General features: G+C 44.1%; 1 protein-coding gene across 1 annotated transcript in view; it reads right to left on the bottom strand.

The window, feature by feature from the left end:
• The window catches only part of LOC117368553 (rap guanine nucleotide exchange factor 6-like), a 99,687-nt gene that overhangs the window by 10,414 nt on the left and 70,014 nt on the right, over positions 1–19,259 (bottom strand). The window contains exons 17-19 of the mRNA XM_033962285.1: positions 14,975–15,355; positions 9,874–10,085; positions 6,861–6,984 (exon numbers count right to left, since the gene is read on the bottom strand). Coding sequence (XP_033818176.1) covers positions 6,861–6,984; positions 9,874–10,085; positions 14,975–15,355 — 717 coding nt within the window. The remainder of the gene's footprint in view (positions 1–6,860; positions 6,985–9,873; positions 10,086–14,974; positions 15,356–19,259) is intronic.

Below are 19,259 nucleotides of genomic sequence, written 5' to 3' on the forward strand. Positions count from 1 at the left end.
CCAAGACCAAATTCGTGGCCATTGAGATGCAGAAATTTGATGCTTAATCTCAATGCTCCAAATGTCTCTAAGACCAGTCTTTGTTTTTTTATTCATAAATCCAGATAGAGCACAGTTACTTACCGTAACAGGTGTTATCCAGGGACAGCAGGCAGATATTCTTGACTGATGGGTGACGGCACCGACGGAGCCCCGGTACGGACACTTTTAGAGTGATTGCACTCTAAGAACTTGGAAAGTTCTAGAGACCGCACCGCGCATGCGCGAGTGCCCTCCCGCCCGACCCCGACGCGCGGTCCCTCAGTTAAGATAAGCCAGCTAAGAAGCCAACCCGGGGAGGTGGGTGGGACGCAAGAATATCTGCCTGCTGTCCCTGGATAACACCTGTTACGGTAAGTAACTGTGCTTTATCCCAGGACAAGCAGGCAGCATATTCTTGACTGATGGGTGACCTCCAAGCTAACAAAAAGAGGGATGGAGGGAAGGTTGGCCATTAGGAAAACAAATTTTGTAAAACAGATTGGCCGAAATGTCCATCCCGTCTGGAGAAAGCATCCAGACAATAATGAGATGTAAAAGTATGGACTGAGGACCACGTAGCAGCTTTGCAGATTTCCTCAATGGGCGTGGAACGGAGGAAAGCTACAGATGCTGCCATAGCTCTAATTCTATGTGCCGTGACAGAACCTTCCAGTGTCAGTCCGGACTGAGCATAGCAGAATGAAATGCACGCAGCAAGCCAATTAGATAGTGTGCGCTTAGAAACAGGACGTCCCAATTTATTCGGGTCAAAGGACAGAAAAAGTTGGGGAGATGATCTGTGGGGCTTAGTACGGTCTAAATAGTAAGCTAAAGCCCGCTTACAGTCCAAAGTATGAAGAGCCTGTTCCCCGGAATGAGAGTGAGGTTTAGGGAAAAAAACAGGTAGCACAATAGATTGGTTGAGATGGAACTCAGAAACAACCTTAGGGAGAAACTTTGGATGTGTACGTAGAACCACCTTGTCGTGATGAAAGACAGTGAAAGGTGGATCAGAAACTAGTGCATGAAGCTCACTGACCCTCCTGGCAGAGGTGAGAGCAATAAGAAAAAGTACCTTCCAAGTGAGAAACTTGAAAGAGGCAGTAGCCAAGGGTTCAAATGGAGGCTTCATCAAGGCGGAGAGAACCACGTTCAGATCCCAGATCACCGGAGGTGCTTTGAGAGGTGGTTTCAGATTGAAAAGACCTCGCATGAATCTGGAGACCAGGGGATGAGCTGAAAGGAGTTTCCCCTGGACTGGCTCATGAAAAGCCGTAATGGCACTGAGATGAACTCTGATGGAAGTAGACTTGAGACCAGAAGTAGACAGAGAAAGCAGATAATCCAATAGAGGTTCCACAGCCAGAGACCTGGGGTCATGATGATGTAGGAGACACCAAGAAGAAAACCTCGTCCACTTTTGATGGTAACATTGTAGAGTGGCTGGTTTCCTGGAGGCGTCCAGGATGGAGCGAACAGGCTGAGATAACAAAGAATCAGCTGAAGTCAGCCCGAGAGATACCAAGCTGTCAGGTGCAGAGATTGCAGGTTGGGATGGAGGAGGGTTTCCTGATCTTGTGTAAGCAGAGATGGAAACAGTGGAAGTAGAAATGGATCCCTGGAACTGAGTTGAAGTAGAAGGGAGAACCAATGCTGTCTGGGCCACCGTGGTGCAATCAGGATCATGGTGGCTCGTTCCCTCTTCAGTTTGAACAAGGTCCGAAGCATGAGAGGCAGAGGAGGGAAAGCATAAAGGAACAGATTGGACCAATCCAGAAGAAATGCATCCGCTGCCAGACGGTGAGGAGAGTAAAGTCTGGAGCAGAATTGGGGCAACTGATGATTGTGAGGAGCTGCAAAAAGGTCCACCTGAGGAGTGCCCCATTGTGCAAATATGGACTGTAGAGTCGATGGGTCGAGAGTCCATTCGTGGGGTTGGAGAACTCTGCTGAGCTTGTCCGCTAAGTAGTTCTGTTCCCCTTGAATATAAATTGCTTTCAGGAATAAGCGGCGCGAGGATGCCCAAGACCAGATTCTCTGGGCTTCCTGGCATAAGAGGCGAGAGCCCGTTCCCCCTTGCTTGTTGATGTAGTACATAGCCACCTGGTTGTCTGTGCAAATTAGAAGGACTTGAGGAAATAGAAGGTGTTGGAAGGCCTTGAGGGCATAGAACATTGCCCTGAGTTCCAGGAAATTGATGTGATGCTTCTTTTCCTGAGGAGTCCAAAGGCCCTGAGTTTGGAACTCGTTCAGATGGGCTCCCCATGCATAAGGGGAGGCGTCGGTGGTGATGACCAGATGATGAGGAGGCAGATGGAACAGAAGGCCCCTGGAGAGATTTGAGGATATCAACCACCATTGCAGAGACTGACGAAGAGACGATGTCACAGATATGTGTCGTGAGCAAGAGTCTGTCGCTTGAGACCACTGGAGAGCCAGGGTCCATTGAGGAGTGCGCAGGTGAAGCCGTGCCAGGGGTGTGACATGAACTGTGGAGGCCATGTGACCCAAGAGAATCATCATCTGCTTTGCAGAAATGGAGTGCTGGGACAGCACCTGCTGACAGAGCGATTGGAGGTTGTGAAGACGGTTGTCCGGCAAGAAGGCTCTCATCTGGACCGTGTCCAGTACCGCTCCAATGAATTGAAGTCTCCGCGTAGGAAGAAGGTGAGACTTGGGTAGATTGATTTCGAACCCCAGGAGTTGTAGAAAAAAGATGGTCTGGTTGGTGGCCAGAAGAACAGTCTGAGATGAAATGGCCTTGATTAACCAATCGTCCAGGTAGGGAAAAACCTGAAGGTGGTGGGAGCGTAGAAATGCTGCCACCACTACCAGACATTTTGTGAACACTCTTGGAGAGGAGGCAAGACCGAAGGGGAGCACTCTGTATTGGTAATGACAGTGATTTATCATGAAGCGAAGGTACTGTCTGGAGGCCGGATGAATTGGAATGTGAGTGTAGGCCTCTTTGAGATCGAGAGAGCATAGCCAGTCGTTGTGATCGAGGAGAGGATAAAGCGTAGCTAGAGATAGCATTTTGAATTTTTCTTTGACCAAACATTTGTTGAGATCTCGCAGATCTAGAATTGGTCTGAGGTCTCCTGTTTTCTTGGGGACTAGAAAATACCGGGAGTAGAATCCTTGCCCTCTTTGGTCCAGAGGAACTTCCTCTATAGCGTTTAGAAGTAGGAGGGACTGAACCTCCTGACAAAGGAGGGCAGATTGAGGAGTGTGCAAAGCAGACTCTTTTGGTAGACTTTGGCCCGGAAGGGTGTGAAAGTTGAGAGAGTAGCCGTGGCGGATGATGTTGAGGACCCACTGGTCCGAAGTGATAACTTCCCACCGGCTGAGAAAGAAAGACAGTCGTCCTCCTATCGGTTGAGGGAGGAGAGGAGATGGTTGAACGCTGGCTATGCCCTCTAGGATCAAGTCAAAAGGGCTGAGTCGATTTTTGTGGAGGAGGCTGCTTAGCTGGTTGTTGCTGCTGAGGTCTAGGTGTTTGCCGCTGCTGTTGACGCTGCCTCCTAGGTTGCTGAGTGGAAGGCTGCAAGGGGCGAGCCACAAAACGCCGCTGATAGGCCGTTTGCTGTCTGAATGGCCGTGAAGGTGGAGGTTTCTTCTTGGTCTTAAGAAGGGTATCCCAGCGGGTTTCATGAGCCGAGAGCTTCTGGGTCGTTGAGTCCATAGAATCTCCGAACAGCTCATCCCCTAAACATGGGGCATTAGCCAACCGGTCTTGATGATTAACATCAAGCTCAGAGACTCTGAGCCAAGCCAAGCGGCGCATGGCCACAGAAATGGCTGTTGCTCTGGAGGTAAGCTCAAAGGTGTCGTATATAGACCTTACCATGAATTTCCGAAGCTGGAAAAGAGCTGAAGAGCACTGATGGAAAGCCTCACGATTCCCCACAGGAAGGTACTGCTCAAAGGAAGCCATGGTGGTAAGGAGATGCTTTAAATAAAATGAAAAATGAAAAGCATAGTTACCAGAACGATTAGCAAGCATCGCATTCTGGTAAAGTCGCTTACCAAATTTGTCCATGGCTTTACCCTCTCTGCCAGGAGGGACAGAAGCATAGACACTAGCTCCTAAGGACTTCTTGAGGGTGGATTCTACAAGAAGAGACTCATGAGAGAGCTGTGGTTTATCAAAACCAGGAATAGGGATTACTTTATAAAGGGAATCCAATTTGCGAGGGGCTCCCGGGATGGTAAGAGGAGTCTCCAGATTCTTGTAAAAGGTCTCCCTCAGGATGTCATGTAAAGGGAGTTTCAAGAATTCCTTTGGAGGCTGGTCAAAATCAAGAGCGTCCAAGAAAGCTTTGGACTTTTTAGACTCAGCCTCCAATGGAATGGAAAGAGATTCACACATATCTCTTAAAAAAGAAGAGAAAGAGGTGGAATCAGGTTTGGAGGAAATATCCTGCAGAACAGGCTCGTCCTCCTCTGATGAACACTCCCCTTCTGACTGAAGAGGTTCTTCAGAGTCGCCCCACAGATCAGGGTCTCGAACATGGGGACCACGGTCCCGAGACTCAGGGGTGGATGGTTCTCGGTGTCGGGATTTCTGTACCGACTTACCCGACCTCACCGACGCGGTACCGGGTGATGTTATCGGTCGCACCGGAGCCGATGTCTGTACCGATTGGTGATGAGACCTAGGCTCCGGTGCGAGGACAGGCATCGATGCCGATGAGGTCAAGTGTACCGGTACCGAAGGAGTGGATGGTGACAATACTGGCTGTTCCACGATCGGTACCGGATGCTCAGTGGGGACCGATACCGGAGGGCTCGGTGTCAGGAGAGCTGGAAGGAGTTGTTTGAGCTGTTCCTTCAGCTGTACCTGCAAGATGGCCGCAATGCGATCATCAAGGGAGGGCACCGGTACCGCTTTTTTCTTCTGCGGTACCTGCGGTGCCGCTCGACGCCCCGGAGATGAGGAGCCCGATGTCGAGGGACTCATCTCAATAGGGGCGGAGCGCTTCCGCTGGCGCCTCACGGTCGGCAGGATTGGACTCTCTGCAATGGAGACCGGAGGACGTTCCAGCGGGGAAGGCTTCTTAGCCGGCTTACCTGCATGCTGCGACGCCGACGCGGTATCGCGTGGCGTCGATGAGGTGGGTGCCGACGAAACAGGTACCGAGACCGGCGCCGAAGACGCGGGGTCGGACATGTCGGTGCCGAAAAGCAGTCTCTGCTGTATCTCTCGATTTTTGAGAGTCCGCTTTTTCAAAGTGGCACAGCGGGTGCAGGTAGAGGCCTGATGTTCCGGACCCAGACACTGAAGGCACCAGTTGTGCGGGTCTGTAAGGGAAATAGGCCGTGCACACCGCTGGCACTTCTTGAACCCGGGCTGGGGGGGCATGAACGTAAAAACGGCTTCTGCCAAATCGAAGGCCGAGGCCTCGATGATGGCAGTAGGCCCCGCCGGGTCAAATAAAGAAACTTGACAAAAACAAGAGAAATTTTTTTTTTTTTTTTTTAAAGAAAGAAAAACGGAAGGGCAAAAAGAACCCGAAAAAGTTTACGCGAGCGGGAAGGCGAATGAAAAAATATTTCAACAGCCGTTGAAAATGCGACTTCTTAGCTCCGCGGAAACTAAGAAACTGAGGGACCGCGCGTCGGGGTCGGGCGGGAGGGCACTCGCGCATGCGCGGTGCGGTCTCTAGAACTTTCCAAGTTCTTAGAGTGCAATCACTCTAAAAGTGTCCGTACCGGGGCTCCGTCGGTGCCGTCACCCATCAGTCAAGAATATGCTGCCTGCTTGTCCTGGGATAACAATTTATACCACTGTGCGGCCTGGTGTCCGAGAAAATTGGCTTGAAAGCATAAAAATTCCAGACTATACTGATTGTTAAGATTTTTCCATTCAGGGAACCCCTCCTGAATAGCCTGCTTCAGTTGCAACCATTTAAAACTTTGTGACTTATTTAGGCCATATTTATGTTGTAACTGCGAAAAATCAAGCAGTTTTCCATTTGAAATAACATCATTTAAAGTTCGTATGCCTGCAATAATCCAATACTTCCAAACAATTTTAAAACCGCCAATTTTTTTATAAAATCATATATTTAAAACCCTCCCCCCACCCAATACTACATGATGTATAAATAATAGAAAAATGGCATTTAATCATGACAAAAAGATGTTAATGGCTCCCATATTTTAATAAAATTTTTATAATTTCCATTCTGTACCGCTATTGATCTTTCCATTCTGTATATGTGACATACTGAATTCCACCAAAAATTAAAATTAAGCCTACTATGATCTTTCCAGTTATTAGTAGTATGTTGGATGGACTAGAGGGAGGGTGGGAAGGGGGTTATATTTATACTTATAGATTATAATGATAAGATGTTCAAGTGTTCATGCTAATTGTGTTTATTATGAATATTTGTACACTTGATGAAAGTTTTAAAATGAATAAAAAAAAATTTTTAAAACCGCCAATTTTAATCTTGAAGTTTAGCCAAATGGATTGATTTGTTGATTTATGTATTGGGTCAGGTGTTAAATTATTGACACAACGTAAGGTCTTTCATGTATCTATCAATATTCTATTCTCTTTATATTTCCTAGGCATTGTTACACTAATAAAATGAGAGAGATGTAAAGGAAACATGAGTCTCCATTCCAAATATAACCAGTCTGGGATGTTTTCCATGAGTTCTGGGAGGACCCAATACATACCCTGACGTAAAATATAGGTAAAACCCGACTAAACCACAATTAAGGGCATTATCTCAACAAATACATCTTTGATGTGTTTACTGCACCCAAATTACAACTGTGGTACCTACAATACATATTCATTTCCACTGCTCTTCTTTACTCACCTTTGTTTGAATATGAGGGCGGGAGCCATATTTGCAAAGGCCATTTGTGACACAGTGCGGATGTTATTTGCAATAAGTCTCCGCTTCTCAAAGTTGACCAGACCTTCCACCATCGAATCATTCCCTGTGGGATTGGCACAACACTGAATCAATTACACCAGCACTGGCTAGGCAAGCAACTCATCTTCGTTTAGGATTAGTCCCACACAGTAGATGTCGAAAATGCCTGGGATTGTGTAAAATGCACAAAAGCAAGATTTTCGGACGACCAAGCAGCCAGCATGCTTAGCAAACTGTTCACAGAGAGCTGAGCAGAGCAGAAGGGCACTCTAAGAGTTACTGAAGTCAATGTCAGATCAGATGTCCAAGGGAAACACATTGCATGGTGAGCCCTCCAAAACCCACCCAAAACTCTACACCACAACAATAGCTCTTATGCCTGCAGGTGTCATCTTAATGTCGGTACAGTAGGTTTTGGAGGGCTCACATACAATATATGCAAGTTATAGTGACATCTGACCTGGGACTTTTAATGTGACATTCACTGCAGTAACCTTTAGAGCAGTGGTTCCCAAACCTGTCCTGGGGGACCCCCAGCCAGTCAGGTTTTCAAGATATGCCTAATGAATATGCATGAGAGAGTTTTGCATACCTGTCACTTCCATTATATGCAAATCTCTCTCATGCATATTCATTAGGGATAGCTAGAAAACCAGACTGGCTGGGGGTCCCCCAGGACAGGTTTGGGAACCACTGCTTTAGAGTGTCCCTCTGCTATGCTGTGGAGATGTATTATGAGCCATGTGAATCTGTAAGACAGACTGAAAAGTACTCTTTTTTCCACATATGAGTGGTGGGAGGGGGGGTCGGTGACCACTGGAGGAATAAGGGGGCCATGAATTAATCTTTCCAGTGGTCATCTGATCAGTTTGGGCAGCTATGTTTTAATCCTTATTCATTTTTAAAACTGGACATTTTGTTAAAAGTCTGATTATCTCTGCAGAATGTCCAAGTCCTAAACCCGACCAAAACGCGCCTCTAACATACTCCAAGGAGTAACGCTCAAACAAATTAATAAAATTCGGATCTTAGGCGTCATCCTTGATGAAAACTTAACATATCATGACCACATCAGTAATGTGGTAAAAACCTCTTTTTACAGACTACGTCAAATCCGTTCTATTTCAAAATTTCTCTGTGCAAAATCTTTAAATACATTAATTCATTCATTAATTATTGCAAAAATCGATTATTGTAATGCTTTATTCAAAGGAATGGCCCAAAAAGAAGTCAGAAGATTACAGATCATACAAAACACTTCAATTAAATTAATTACTGGGGCCAAAAAATTTGACCATGTAACCCCATTATTACAAAAAGCACATTGGCTACCAGTGGGACATCGAATTTTATACAAGTTATCTTTACTCACCTTTAAATCTTTATCATCCAAAACTCCATCATTCATTTATAAAGTTCTAATTCCATACACTTCTCAAAAAAACCTTACGATCTAATCAGCAACTTTTATTAGTTGTTCCCTCTCTCAAAATTATAAATACCAGAAGACAGTATATTTTCTCAGTTACAGCACCACAAACATGGAATTCTCTCCCACTTTATTTAAGGGAGGAGAAAAACCTCGACAAATTTAAAAGCCAACTTAAAAGTTTTCTTTTTATAGACGCTTTTAATCCTTAATTGAATTGCTATTTACTCTGTACAACTCCCTTTTACTTCAGTCAGCTACATATTTATTTTGTTTTCCCATCCATTCTGTGTATTTACCCTTATTTACCCCTTCTTTCCTATTATAAATTGTATTTCTTCCTCCTCTTTCCCAATGTTTCCTGTCTAGATTTGTCTGGTTTGTTTTAAATTGATTTTAATATTTTATTATATTATGGTTAATTTTTATTATGTATTTTCTGTAAATGTAAATCGCTTAGTAGTTACGATAGGCGATTAATCAAATATTGAATAAACCTTGAACCTTGAAACCTTGTGACCAGAAAGATGTCTAGAAACTCTGCTTTGAGAATGCCAACATGGACGGTTGGACTAGTTAGATATCCAAATGCTGGTTTAAGCTGCCTTATGGAAGTTTATCTTTTTTGAAAATGAGTCCCAAAATCTATAGCACATACCTGGAAATTGCCAGTACACCCACTAAACTGGCAGATTGTATAGGCAAAGATTAAGAGAATAATTTCCAAAACATTTCTGCCAATAAAACAATATATTCAAGAGAAATGGGCTTTTCTAAAATTGTATTCCACATGTACATAAAGTTAGTTTTGTATAACCTGTACATGTGTAACTTTAATCAGACTTAGAGGAGATATTCTTGGAGGCAAGGCTGAGGAGATGTTTGCGTTTATCTGCAGACTTCTAAAAATACAGTGATACCTTGGAATCTGAACGCCCCAGTACTCGAACAACTTGGAATCCAAACTAAAAATTCAAGCAAATTTTGCCCCAGAATCCGAATGTCCTGCACAATGTATGTTTGTGCCCTCTCGTTCTTGTAGTTGTCGAAAGTTTGAAGAATCTGTCCCTCTCCACTTTCTCTATGCCCTTCGTGATCTTGTAAGTCTCTATCATATCCCCTCTAAGTCTCCGCTTCTCCAGCGAGAAAAGCCCCAGTCTCTCTAATCTTTCAGCGTAATGATATGGTTATTGTTTAATTTAAGCAATGATTTACTATACAATGTTTAAATTTAGTGCTGGCAGATCATATTTGGTTAATAGATATTTTCGTGTATAACAATCCCGAGATAGTCAAAATATTTATGTGTTATAGTTATATAATTGGGATTTAGATTTTCAATATTTTTTGTTTTATGCACTGATGTTATTTTGCATTGGGGTTATTCTTTTACACTTGGCCTTTTTTAATGTTTTTGTTTTTGAAGTGCCTTCACCTAGTTATTTCTGGTCTGCAGAAACTACAAAGGATTTCAATGTCATCCTGAGTCTACGTGCGTATTTGTGGCTGTGTGAGATCCTGTACCTTCATGAAGAAAGAAGAGATCCTTCTTCACAAGTGGGAAGAGAGGAATCACTGGAGGCTGCATGCTCTGGGTTCTGAGGCTATTGCGGTAATTTCTCATGTTTCCTGATGGACTGAAGAAATCCTGGAGGTCTTCAAGATATATCTTATATTTGTTTGGCAATATTGCCCAAGTGCCTCTGAGCCGTGTGACCGAAGAATGAGTTAATCCGCTGTAAACAGTTACAATGAAAAGAAGACAAAATGTTAATGCTGCAGCAATCTTAACCTAGCTAATCACTTTATTTTCCACATATCTACATGCAACAGTAGGAGAAAGTATGAATTATAGTGCTGTATACATATTTCTCCTGCCTGGTCCTAAAAGTTATCATGTCCATTCCAGTGACAGCTGGCAACATCCTTTAGTTCAATAAAAACCAAGAAGCACATCAGTCCAAGATGAAGACATCTGATTTAATAACAAATATCCTTAGATGACACCTTGCAAATAGTACATTATTAGTGCAGTGAGTTTTCTTTCAGCTACCTGCATTCCTAGTAATTAGAACTGCAATTTTGATCTCATCTTTTTTCTCTGCGTGAGCTTTCTGCACCTGATTTATGAAGGGGAATTCAGGGAGGAATTCAAAAGGGCCTCACAGACATTATGGCAGCAGTAGAGGCTCATGTCAAGGCTTCTGGTAATTTCTGGAATTAGACCCAATTAGAAGCCAAGGTAATGGCATTGCATTGTGTCTGCGTATGCGCAAATGCCATCTGGGGGGCGTGGCAGTATGGGGACCTTTCTCGCCCCATGGAGCATTACTATCCATGTAGCCCATATTAGACTCTTATGGGAATCTACATCTCTGGCAGAGGGGAAGAATATATAAGAACCGGGCACAGGATACTGGTACCTGGCTACTCAAGCAAAGGTATTTTGTTTTGAACGATATAATCTGTATGAACAGCACTGACATTTGATATGAACAGTGCTAATTTACCATCTGAATTTCCATCAACCTACCCTATATACTGTAGAGCAGGGGTTTCCAAAGTCCCTCCTTGAGGGCCGAATCCAGTCGGGTTTTCAGGATTTCCCCAATGAATATGCATTGAAAGCAATGCATGCACATAGATCTCATGCATATTCATTGGGAAAATCCTGAAAACCCGACTGGATTCGGCCCTCAAGGGCCCCTGCTGTAGAGGGTAACATATTTTTGTGAATGGAGAAGAGGAGAAAAGGTAAAGGATATCCTGTGTAAATAAGTTGGAACAGTTTTTCTATTGAACCACATCTTTCATCGACTGAGAAAGTAAATTCAAGTTTGGAGTTTAACATCTGGTGTGTTCTACATTATTGTGTGAGTGGAGGGTCTGATGCTAGCTTGCTCAGCCCCCAGCTCTAATGTTGGTCCTGGCCCTGGTCTGGACAAATATAATGCTTTTGTGCCCCTCTTGCTATCATCTGGGCAAGATCTAGGCAACTGCCTAGCATCCCTTATAAGAAGGGGGCTTACATACATAGAGACAAAACTAAGCCAATCCAAATGGTATTGTAAATACTTTTCTGAATGGCATATGGATAGGTCAAAATGATATGCAATCTTTGCAGTTTGCTCTTCAGATTCTATACGCATCTTCCCCAACTCCTAATAACAAGAATGAGATGTTATTCACAGATCTTTCTGAGGCACAAAGGTTATCTTTTTGGCAATGCTGAGGGAGATGTACTTAGCAATTTCCTCCTACAGCCTTCATTCCCAGTTGCCTGAAGATTTATCCTCTATTCATAACCCTTTCCCATTCTCAACACTAGTTTAGTCATTGCAGTGATGGGCCTTGGCCACAGAAAATGCATCAGGGCTTTCTTTGGACCCCGGCATTGAATATTTAGCTTTATCACCACCGGCGGGCAGTCATAGTGCCGCCCATTGCCGGCAGAATATCAGGCCCTATGAGTTTTATTAAAATCTTCTTTATATTCAGTGTAATCTGTTCAAGAGTATAAAATCTTAAACTGGGTGCCCAAAATATACAGAATGTGCTGAATGATGATGCTCCCTCTAATTTTATGAATCGTTTGCCCTCCAAAATCTCTTCAATCTTTGAACAAATCACTTTTAGAAGAGTCTTCTTATCAACAGATCAGGTTAGAGCAGGGGTAGGCCATTCCGGTCCTTGAGAGCTGGAGCCAGGTCAGGTTTTTAGGATATCCTCAATGAATATGTATGAGTTGGATTTGCATGCACAGCCTCCTTGTGATGAAAATCTATCTCATGCATATTTAGTGTGGATATCCTGAAAACCTGACCTGGATCCGGCTCTCGAGGACTGGAATTGCCTACCCCTGGGTTATATTTAATGTTCTCAGACCTGTTTTATGGAATACTTGCCCCTTCAAATTAAGGAGGGTCTTGAGTCACGTCTCCTTTTGGATGTTGTTATAAGCTCACCTATTTAGGACGGTATTTTGTCAAGTTAGACTAGTTACAAAGAGCAAATGCTAGAGCAGTGGTTCCCAACCCTGTCCTGGAGGACCACCGGGCCAATTGGGTTTTCAGGCTAGCCCTAATGAATATGCATGAGAGAGATTTGCATATAATGGAAGTGACAGGCATGCAAATCTGCCCCATGCTAGCCTGAAAACCCGATTGGCCTGGTGGTCCTGCCAGGACAGGGTTGGGAACCACTGTGCTAGAGGATGCAGTTATGCCAGTGGCTGATACTATGATTCATCTTATTGATTATGACTTTAGTTGCCTTTTTTATTGTTGTTGAAATGTTTAAGTAGGTTTCAATTTTGCTTTGTCCAAGTTTAATTAATTTATTTGTTTTTCTGTCACCTGCTTGTGGGCTATAAATTTTTTAAATAAAGATGCTAGTTCTGACTGATCCAGTAGCTCAAAACTGAAAAAGAAATACAATTGCATTACAGTATCAAAGAGGTGACAGGCTACGGGCTCCTTTTATCAAGCCACACTAGCGGGGTTAGCGTGTCGGACATGTAATCACGCGCTAACCCCTGCGGCAAGCCAAGAAACTAACGCCTGGTCAATGGAGGTGTTAGCGACTAGCGCGGCAGGTGGTTTAACGCACGGTATTCTGCGCGCTAACCCCTACCGCGCCTTGATAAAAGGACCCCTGAGTCTTCATTTCAAAACTCCAATACTATATTAAGCTGGCGGGTAAACAAAATATGTGCGTACAATCCAAAAGTAACCAAATGAAATTATGCCATTTTGGATAGTTGGAGCTTGAAGACAAAGCTCCATCAAGATTAGGAGCAGGATTTTTGCCCTATCTCTCTCCTCCCCTTCTTATCCAAACTACTTGAACATACTGTTCACTGCCATTGCCTGGACTTCCTTTCATCTCAAGCTATTTTTGACTCACTTCAGTTAAGCCATTCCACAGAAACTGCCCTAGCTAAAGTCTCCAATAACCTGTTCCTGTCCAGATCCAAAGGCCTCTAATTTATCCTTATCCTTCTGGATTTATCTGCCGCTTTCGACACTGTTGATCACCACCTACTCCTTAATATGCTGTCCTCATTGGGATTCCAGGGTTCTGTTCTCTCCAGGTTTTCTTCCCATCTCTCCCATCATACTTTCAGTATATGCAATGGTGGATCCTCCTGTGCTGCTATCCCACTATCAATTGGTGTACCCTAAGGCTCTGTCCTGGGACCTCTTATTTCCCCCATCTATACTCATTCCCTTGGTGCTCTGATTTCCTCCCATGGTTTTATGCTGATGACTCCCCGATCTACCTCTCTACACGAGAAATCTCTACAGGAATCCAGGCTCAGGTCTTGGCCTGCCTGTTCAACACTGCTGCCTGGATGTCTCACCACCATCTAAAACTGAATATGATTGAGACAGAGCTCCTTATCTTTCTCCCTAAACCCATCTCCCCACACCCCCCTTTCTCTATTTCTGTGGAAATCATTCACCTCCTCCCTGTCTTGTCAGCTCACAACCTTGGGGTCATCTTCAACTCCTCTCTCTCCTTCTCCACTCAGATTCAACAAACTGCTAATGCTTGTTTTGTTTCCATTTATAATATTACCAAAATCTGACCTCTCCTTTCCGAGTACACTACCAAACCCATATCTACACTATCATAAACTCTCGCTTAGATTACTGCAACTTGTTTCTCTCATGTCTTCTACTCAACCATCTCTCTCCCTTTCAATACTCATATTCCATGAGAGCCGCCATGCTCACATTACCCCTCTCCTAAAGTCACTTCATTGGCTCGCCATCCATTTCCGAATATAGTTCAAACACCTCTTACTGACCCACAAGTGCATTCATTCTATAGCTTTTCAATATTTCTCCTTATCTACCTCTATTCTCCCCCTCCATGAACTCCGTTCATCTGGTAAGTCCCTCCTATCCATACCTTTCTCCTCTAACATTACCAGATTCCATCCCTTTTAGCTTGCTATGCTATATGCTTGGAACGGACAACCCAATTCATTATGTCAGAGCAGTCTGTAGCAATCCTCAAATCCAAGTTAAAAGCCTACTTTTGTAAGGCTGCTTTCAACTCCTAACTACCACTCACTGTAAGATACCTATGTCCATTGCTAGAAATTCCCCAACCCTTATAGGACCTGTATGTCTGTCCAAATTAGATTGTAAGCTCCTCTGAGCAGGGACCGTCTATTACATGAAAAATAATAGTAGTAGATATTCACCCAAGTTCTTGAAGCAGTCATTTATGACAAAACATGCAGAGTCGGGCCAAGTAGGGGAATTGCAAATGGACTTCGAATTGAAGATAACTGATTTCTTGATTTTGGCACCCATAAAGTGGAGCCTGATGAAAATAAAGGGCCCTCCTTCTAAAAATCATTGAATTTGTCACTTTTTTACATAATTTCATTTGGTTATTTTGGTGGCACTGGGGAGCTGGATTGTACACACATACCAAGTCCTCATTTAACATTGTACAAAATATTTCTGGTAATATTTGTCACTATTTAAGTTGCTTCTGGCATACTGTTTCAGGTTTCCTCTGTCTGACAACTTCACTACCCCATGTTTAGGCTCTGGAGGCCTGAGAAGTTATGAATCAACAAAATATAAATCAAAGAATAATACTCTACCCCATAATTGCAAATGCAGCGTTGAAATTCTTGCATTTCTTGCAATGCATGGCGATTTTAATAAAATGCTTGATGGTCTTCATTCTTCTTTTCTGGTTGGCTTCGCTCAGTGTTTCTGTCACCACCCAGATTGTCATGTTGTTACTGAGCTCCTCATATTTTTTCAGGTGAACATGCCCTGCTCTTGAGCCCAGCCTGAAAAGCTCCTCGATGTACTCCGTGGGGTCGATGTTTTGGAGCATTTTTAAATCCCTCACGGAGAGCTGGGTGGCCACCTCTACAGTACAGAGTTGGAGGAGAGACAGCTTGCTCTTTTTCAGAAGCTTTTGGGCAGCCTTATTTGAGCACAGACGCTCCATTTTGTTGTTCTTCAGATAATACCTTTAGATGAAATGACAAAAAAAAAGACAGATCAAAACTTTCTTGATATCTACAGTACTGTGTAAGCTGTAAATCCCTTACCATTGTTTCCAGTAACTGGTTTTCCCAACATTCTAAAAAGTGATTTTGAAGGTGCAGAATAAAGTGGACAGGGTCATCGTTGCAAGTCCAGAGAAATGGTTTTGAAATTACACACAACCAGGTTTCTTGGTGGCCATAGAAAGCTAAGGTCAGATGCACCCACTCAGCTGCACTCCATGGGGTTTCTCTTTGTGGGACACAAGCCATAAGCATTGCTCGTGTAACTTACAGGACAGTAAGACAAACCCAGAGGCCGGTGGGAGGCCACTATAAAATCTACCTCTTTTGGGATCTACCAGGTACTTATGACCTGGTTTGGCCACCACTGGAAACAGGATTCTGGATTTGATGGGCTTTTGGTCTGCCCCAGTATGGCAACACTTATGTTCTTCACTTGGTTGTGCGAGTGCTTCTTTAATGACTTTTGGAAGGCAGCTTAGGAGGCAGATTCACTTATAAGCATATCGATAGTATGTGGTTCTAAGGTTATTGCCTCCCATTTACCATATTGTATTAATGCTTTACTGTACAATATACCTTTACCCTTTCTTATAGAATGAACTTAAAAACCTTCACAAACGTAGAAACCCAAAGTTACATCTGCTCTTTTCAGAGTGTAGATTTGTGCTTGTTAATGGAAGTGCGTCCGGAAATACGGGGAGAATCAGGAAGTCGCGGCAGTATGATGTAGGAGAATTAAACTGTTTGTGGAAGGTGGTAAATGGGGAGATTAGAAAAATCTTACACTTTTCTTTGTCCTTTTTAACAGGGGAGTACTTGATAAGGCCGCTAGACTTAGGCAAAACTTGTTGGACACATTCTCCCAGTCGGACGGACAATAAATTCAAAATGAGATAAGTGGATTGTTTAAAACATGTCCCTGTTGATTAAGAAGTTGATAGAGTTATAAAACTGATGGGGTATTGAAGAAATTTAGTGTAAAAGGAAAAAAAGGCTGATGACAAGGTGGGTATGTAAAGCTCGAAGCAATGAAAATTTATTTTTATTGTGGATTCAAAAGAAAATAATACAAACAGCAAAGACAACAGCCAACAATACAGAATTTGTGTACAGAAGAGTAGAAAACCTGCCACCTACCTACCCAAACCCTTCCCAGCCAATCAAATCCCAGAATGCAACCCCCCCCTGGAAAAAAGAATACAGAAGGCGACCAAAAGGTCTCAAACAATCCAGAGCCCCATACTCTTGTGGCCCCTGGGCAGCCATACAAATTATCCTCCAAAAGAAGAACACATCCCACCCCCACAAAACAAAAAAGGGGGGTCCCATCCTGAGAGAGAGTCAGGTGCACCCCAGTTAATCTAAGCAAGAGGGTTCAAAAGAAGACTACGATCTCTAGGCGGTAAAGAAGCCAGGTAAGCTCCCCAAACAAGCAAGAAACTGTGCCGCCTACGAGGGTGACCCACCGCCTCTTGAGCCTCCCAAGGCCAAAGTATGCATCAGAGATCTCCAACTCCAAAAGGAAGGTGGATCAGAAACAGTCCAAGATTATAAGATACATTTGCGAGCAAGAAGGCACACCTTATGACACCATTGGGGACCCCCCTGAGGGAGCCCACTAAAAGCCCCAGGCATGTCTAAAACCAATTGCTCCACTATTCTCAAGATGGGACTGGTAAATAAATCCTGTACATAATGGACGATGGACTTCTAAAAAACTTGTACAGTCCAACAGTCCCAGAAAGAGTGAGAGAACGTATTTGGATCTCGGCCTCATTTCAAACAGAGAGAAGAAGCAATACCCCCAATTTTGTGTAATTGGACTTGTGTATAATAGGCCCTATAGGTCACTCAAACATAACACTCATGAAAACCTGATCCCGTGATCAATCTAGGGACCCCACGTATGGCGCGCAAAACGTCCCAGTGGCTAAGGTGTTTATGAAGTTACTGACCCCAGCGCTCTGTAATCCGGGTGATATCTTTGGGGCTATCAAACAAAGAAAAGCCCTCTCAAATGCCGACACTGAAGTAGAGCAAACCGCCACTCTGGCAAAGAAAACCCAAAGCCGCTCCCCCATCGGCTATGCTAGCCGTTCCTTAGGCAAAGTGATAATATAATGTTTGACTTGACAGTAGGCAAAAGTATCTCCCTAACAACTACCCAATTGGGCATCAAAAGCAGCTAAGGGTTTCAATTCCCCCTCAGAGGTGAACAAGTGCTCCATGAGACTAATCCCTCGTTCAGCCCAACCAAGAATGCAGGGTTATCTCTGCCGGGCAAAAAGGCCAAATTCCCCCACAGTGAGATCTGATTAGTCACATAAGAAAATAAGAATTGCCGCTGCTGGGTCAGACAAGTGGTCCATCGTACCCAGCAGTTCACTCCTGCAGCGGCCCCTAGGTCAAGGACTTGAGCCCTAACTCAGTCTAGCCTTACCTGCATACGTTCTGATCTAGCAGGAACTTGTCTAACTTTGTCTTGAATCCCTGGAGGGTGTTTTCCCCCACGACAGCCTCAGAAAGAGCGTTCCAGTTTTCTACCACTCTCTGGGTGAAGAACTTCCTTATGTTTGTTCGGAATCTATCCCCTTTTAACTTTAGAGTGCCGTCTCGTTCTCCCTATCTTGGAGAGGGTGAGTAACCTTTATCTATCTACTAAGTCTATTCCTTTCATTATCTTGAATGTTTCGATCATGTCCCCTCTTTTCAAGGGCGAAGAGGCCCAATTTCTCTAATCTCTCACTGTACGGCGTCTCCTTTAGCCCCTTTACCATTTTAGTTGCTCTTCTCTGGACCCTTTCGAGTAGTACCGTGTCCTTCTTCATGTATGGCGTTCAGTGCTGGACGCAGTATTCCAGGTGGGGTTGCACCATGGCCTGGTACAGCGGCATGATAACCTTCTCTGATCTGTATGTGATCCCCTTCTTAATCATTCCAAGCATTCTGTTTGCCCTTTTCGCCGCCTCCACACATTGCGCAGACTGCTTCATCGACTTGTCGACCAGTACTCTCAAATCTCTTTCCTGGGGGGTTTCTCCGAGTACTGCACCAGACATCCTGTATTCGTGTACAAGATTTTTGTTACCAACATACATCACCTTACACTTATCCACGTTAAACTTCATTTGCTATGTCGCGGCCCATTTCTCGAGCGTGTTTATGTCCTGTTGCAGGTCTTCGCAATCCTTCTGTGTCTTCACTACTCTGAATAACTTTGTATCATCTGCAAATTTAATCACCTCTCTCATCGTTCCAATTTCCAAGTCGTTTATAAATATGTTGATGAGCACAGGGCCATGCACCGAACCCTGCAGCACTCCACTGGTGACGCTTTTCCAGTCGAGTATTGTCCATTTACCTCTATTCTCTGTTTTCTATCCACCAACCAGTTTTTGATCCCCTTCTAGTTTACCTATCAAACTACCCCAGACCGCACACATTGATTTCAAAAGCACCCTCGAAAGAAACAGCACTGGTATCTCCTTAGTAAGCAAATGTAAGAGACTAGACACAGGGCAGGATTAATTTTTTGGTGGGCCCTAGGCACACAACTACAATGGGCCCCCTGAACCTATCCCTTCATGGGCCTGCCCCCGGCCCCCACCCTACCCCCTCATTACACTGGCTCCTCTCCACCTCTTCCCCCACCATGCCCCCCCCCCTCCTGTGAGAATGGACCTCTGGATAACGTTCCAGAAGTCCAAGTAGCACCTTCTCCTGCCTTTTTCATCATTAAGTCCAGTAGAACTCACAGTTTTCAAAAGGTCACGGGCAGTGGTTCCTACATGCTAACCTGGAAGTCTTCCTTCTAATGCAAAATCCCAAAGTCAGAGGAAAGGCTTCCGGGTCAGCTGTGGGC

The sequence above is a fragment of the Geotrypetes seraphini genome, chromosome 10 (assembly GCF_902459505.1).
Source record: "Geotrypetes seraphini chromosome 10, aGeoSer1.1, whole genome shotgun sequence".
NCBI lineage: Eukaryota > Metazoa > Chordata > Amphibia > Gymnophiona > Dermophiidae > Geotrypetes > Geotrypetes seraphini.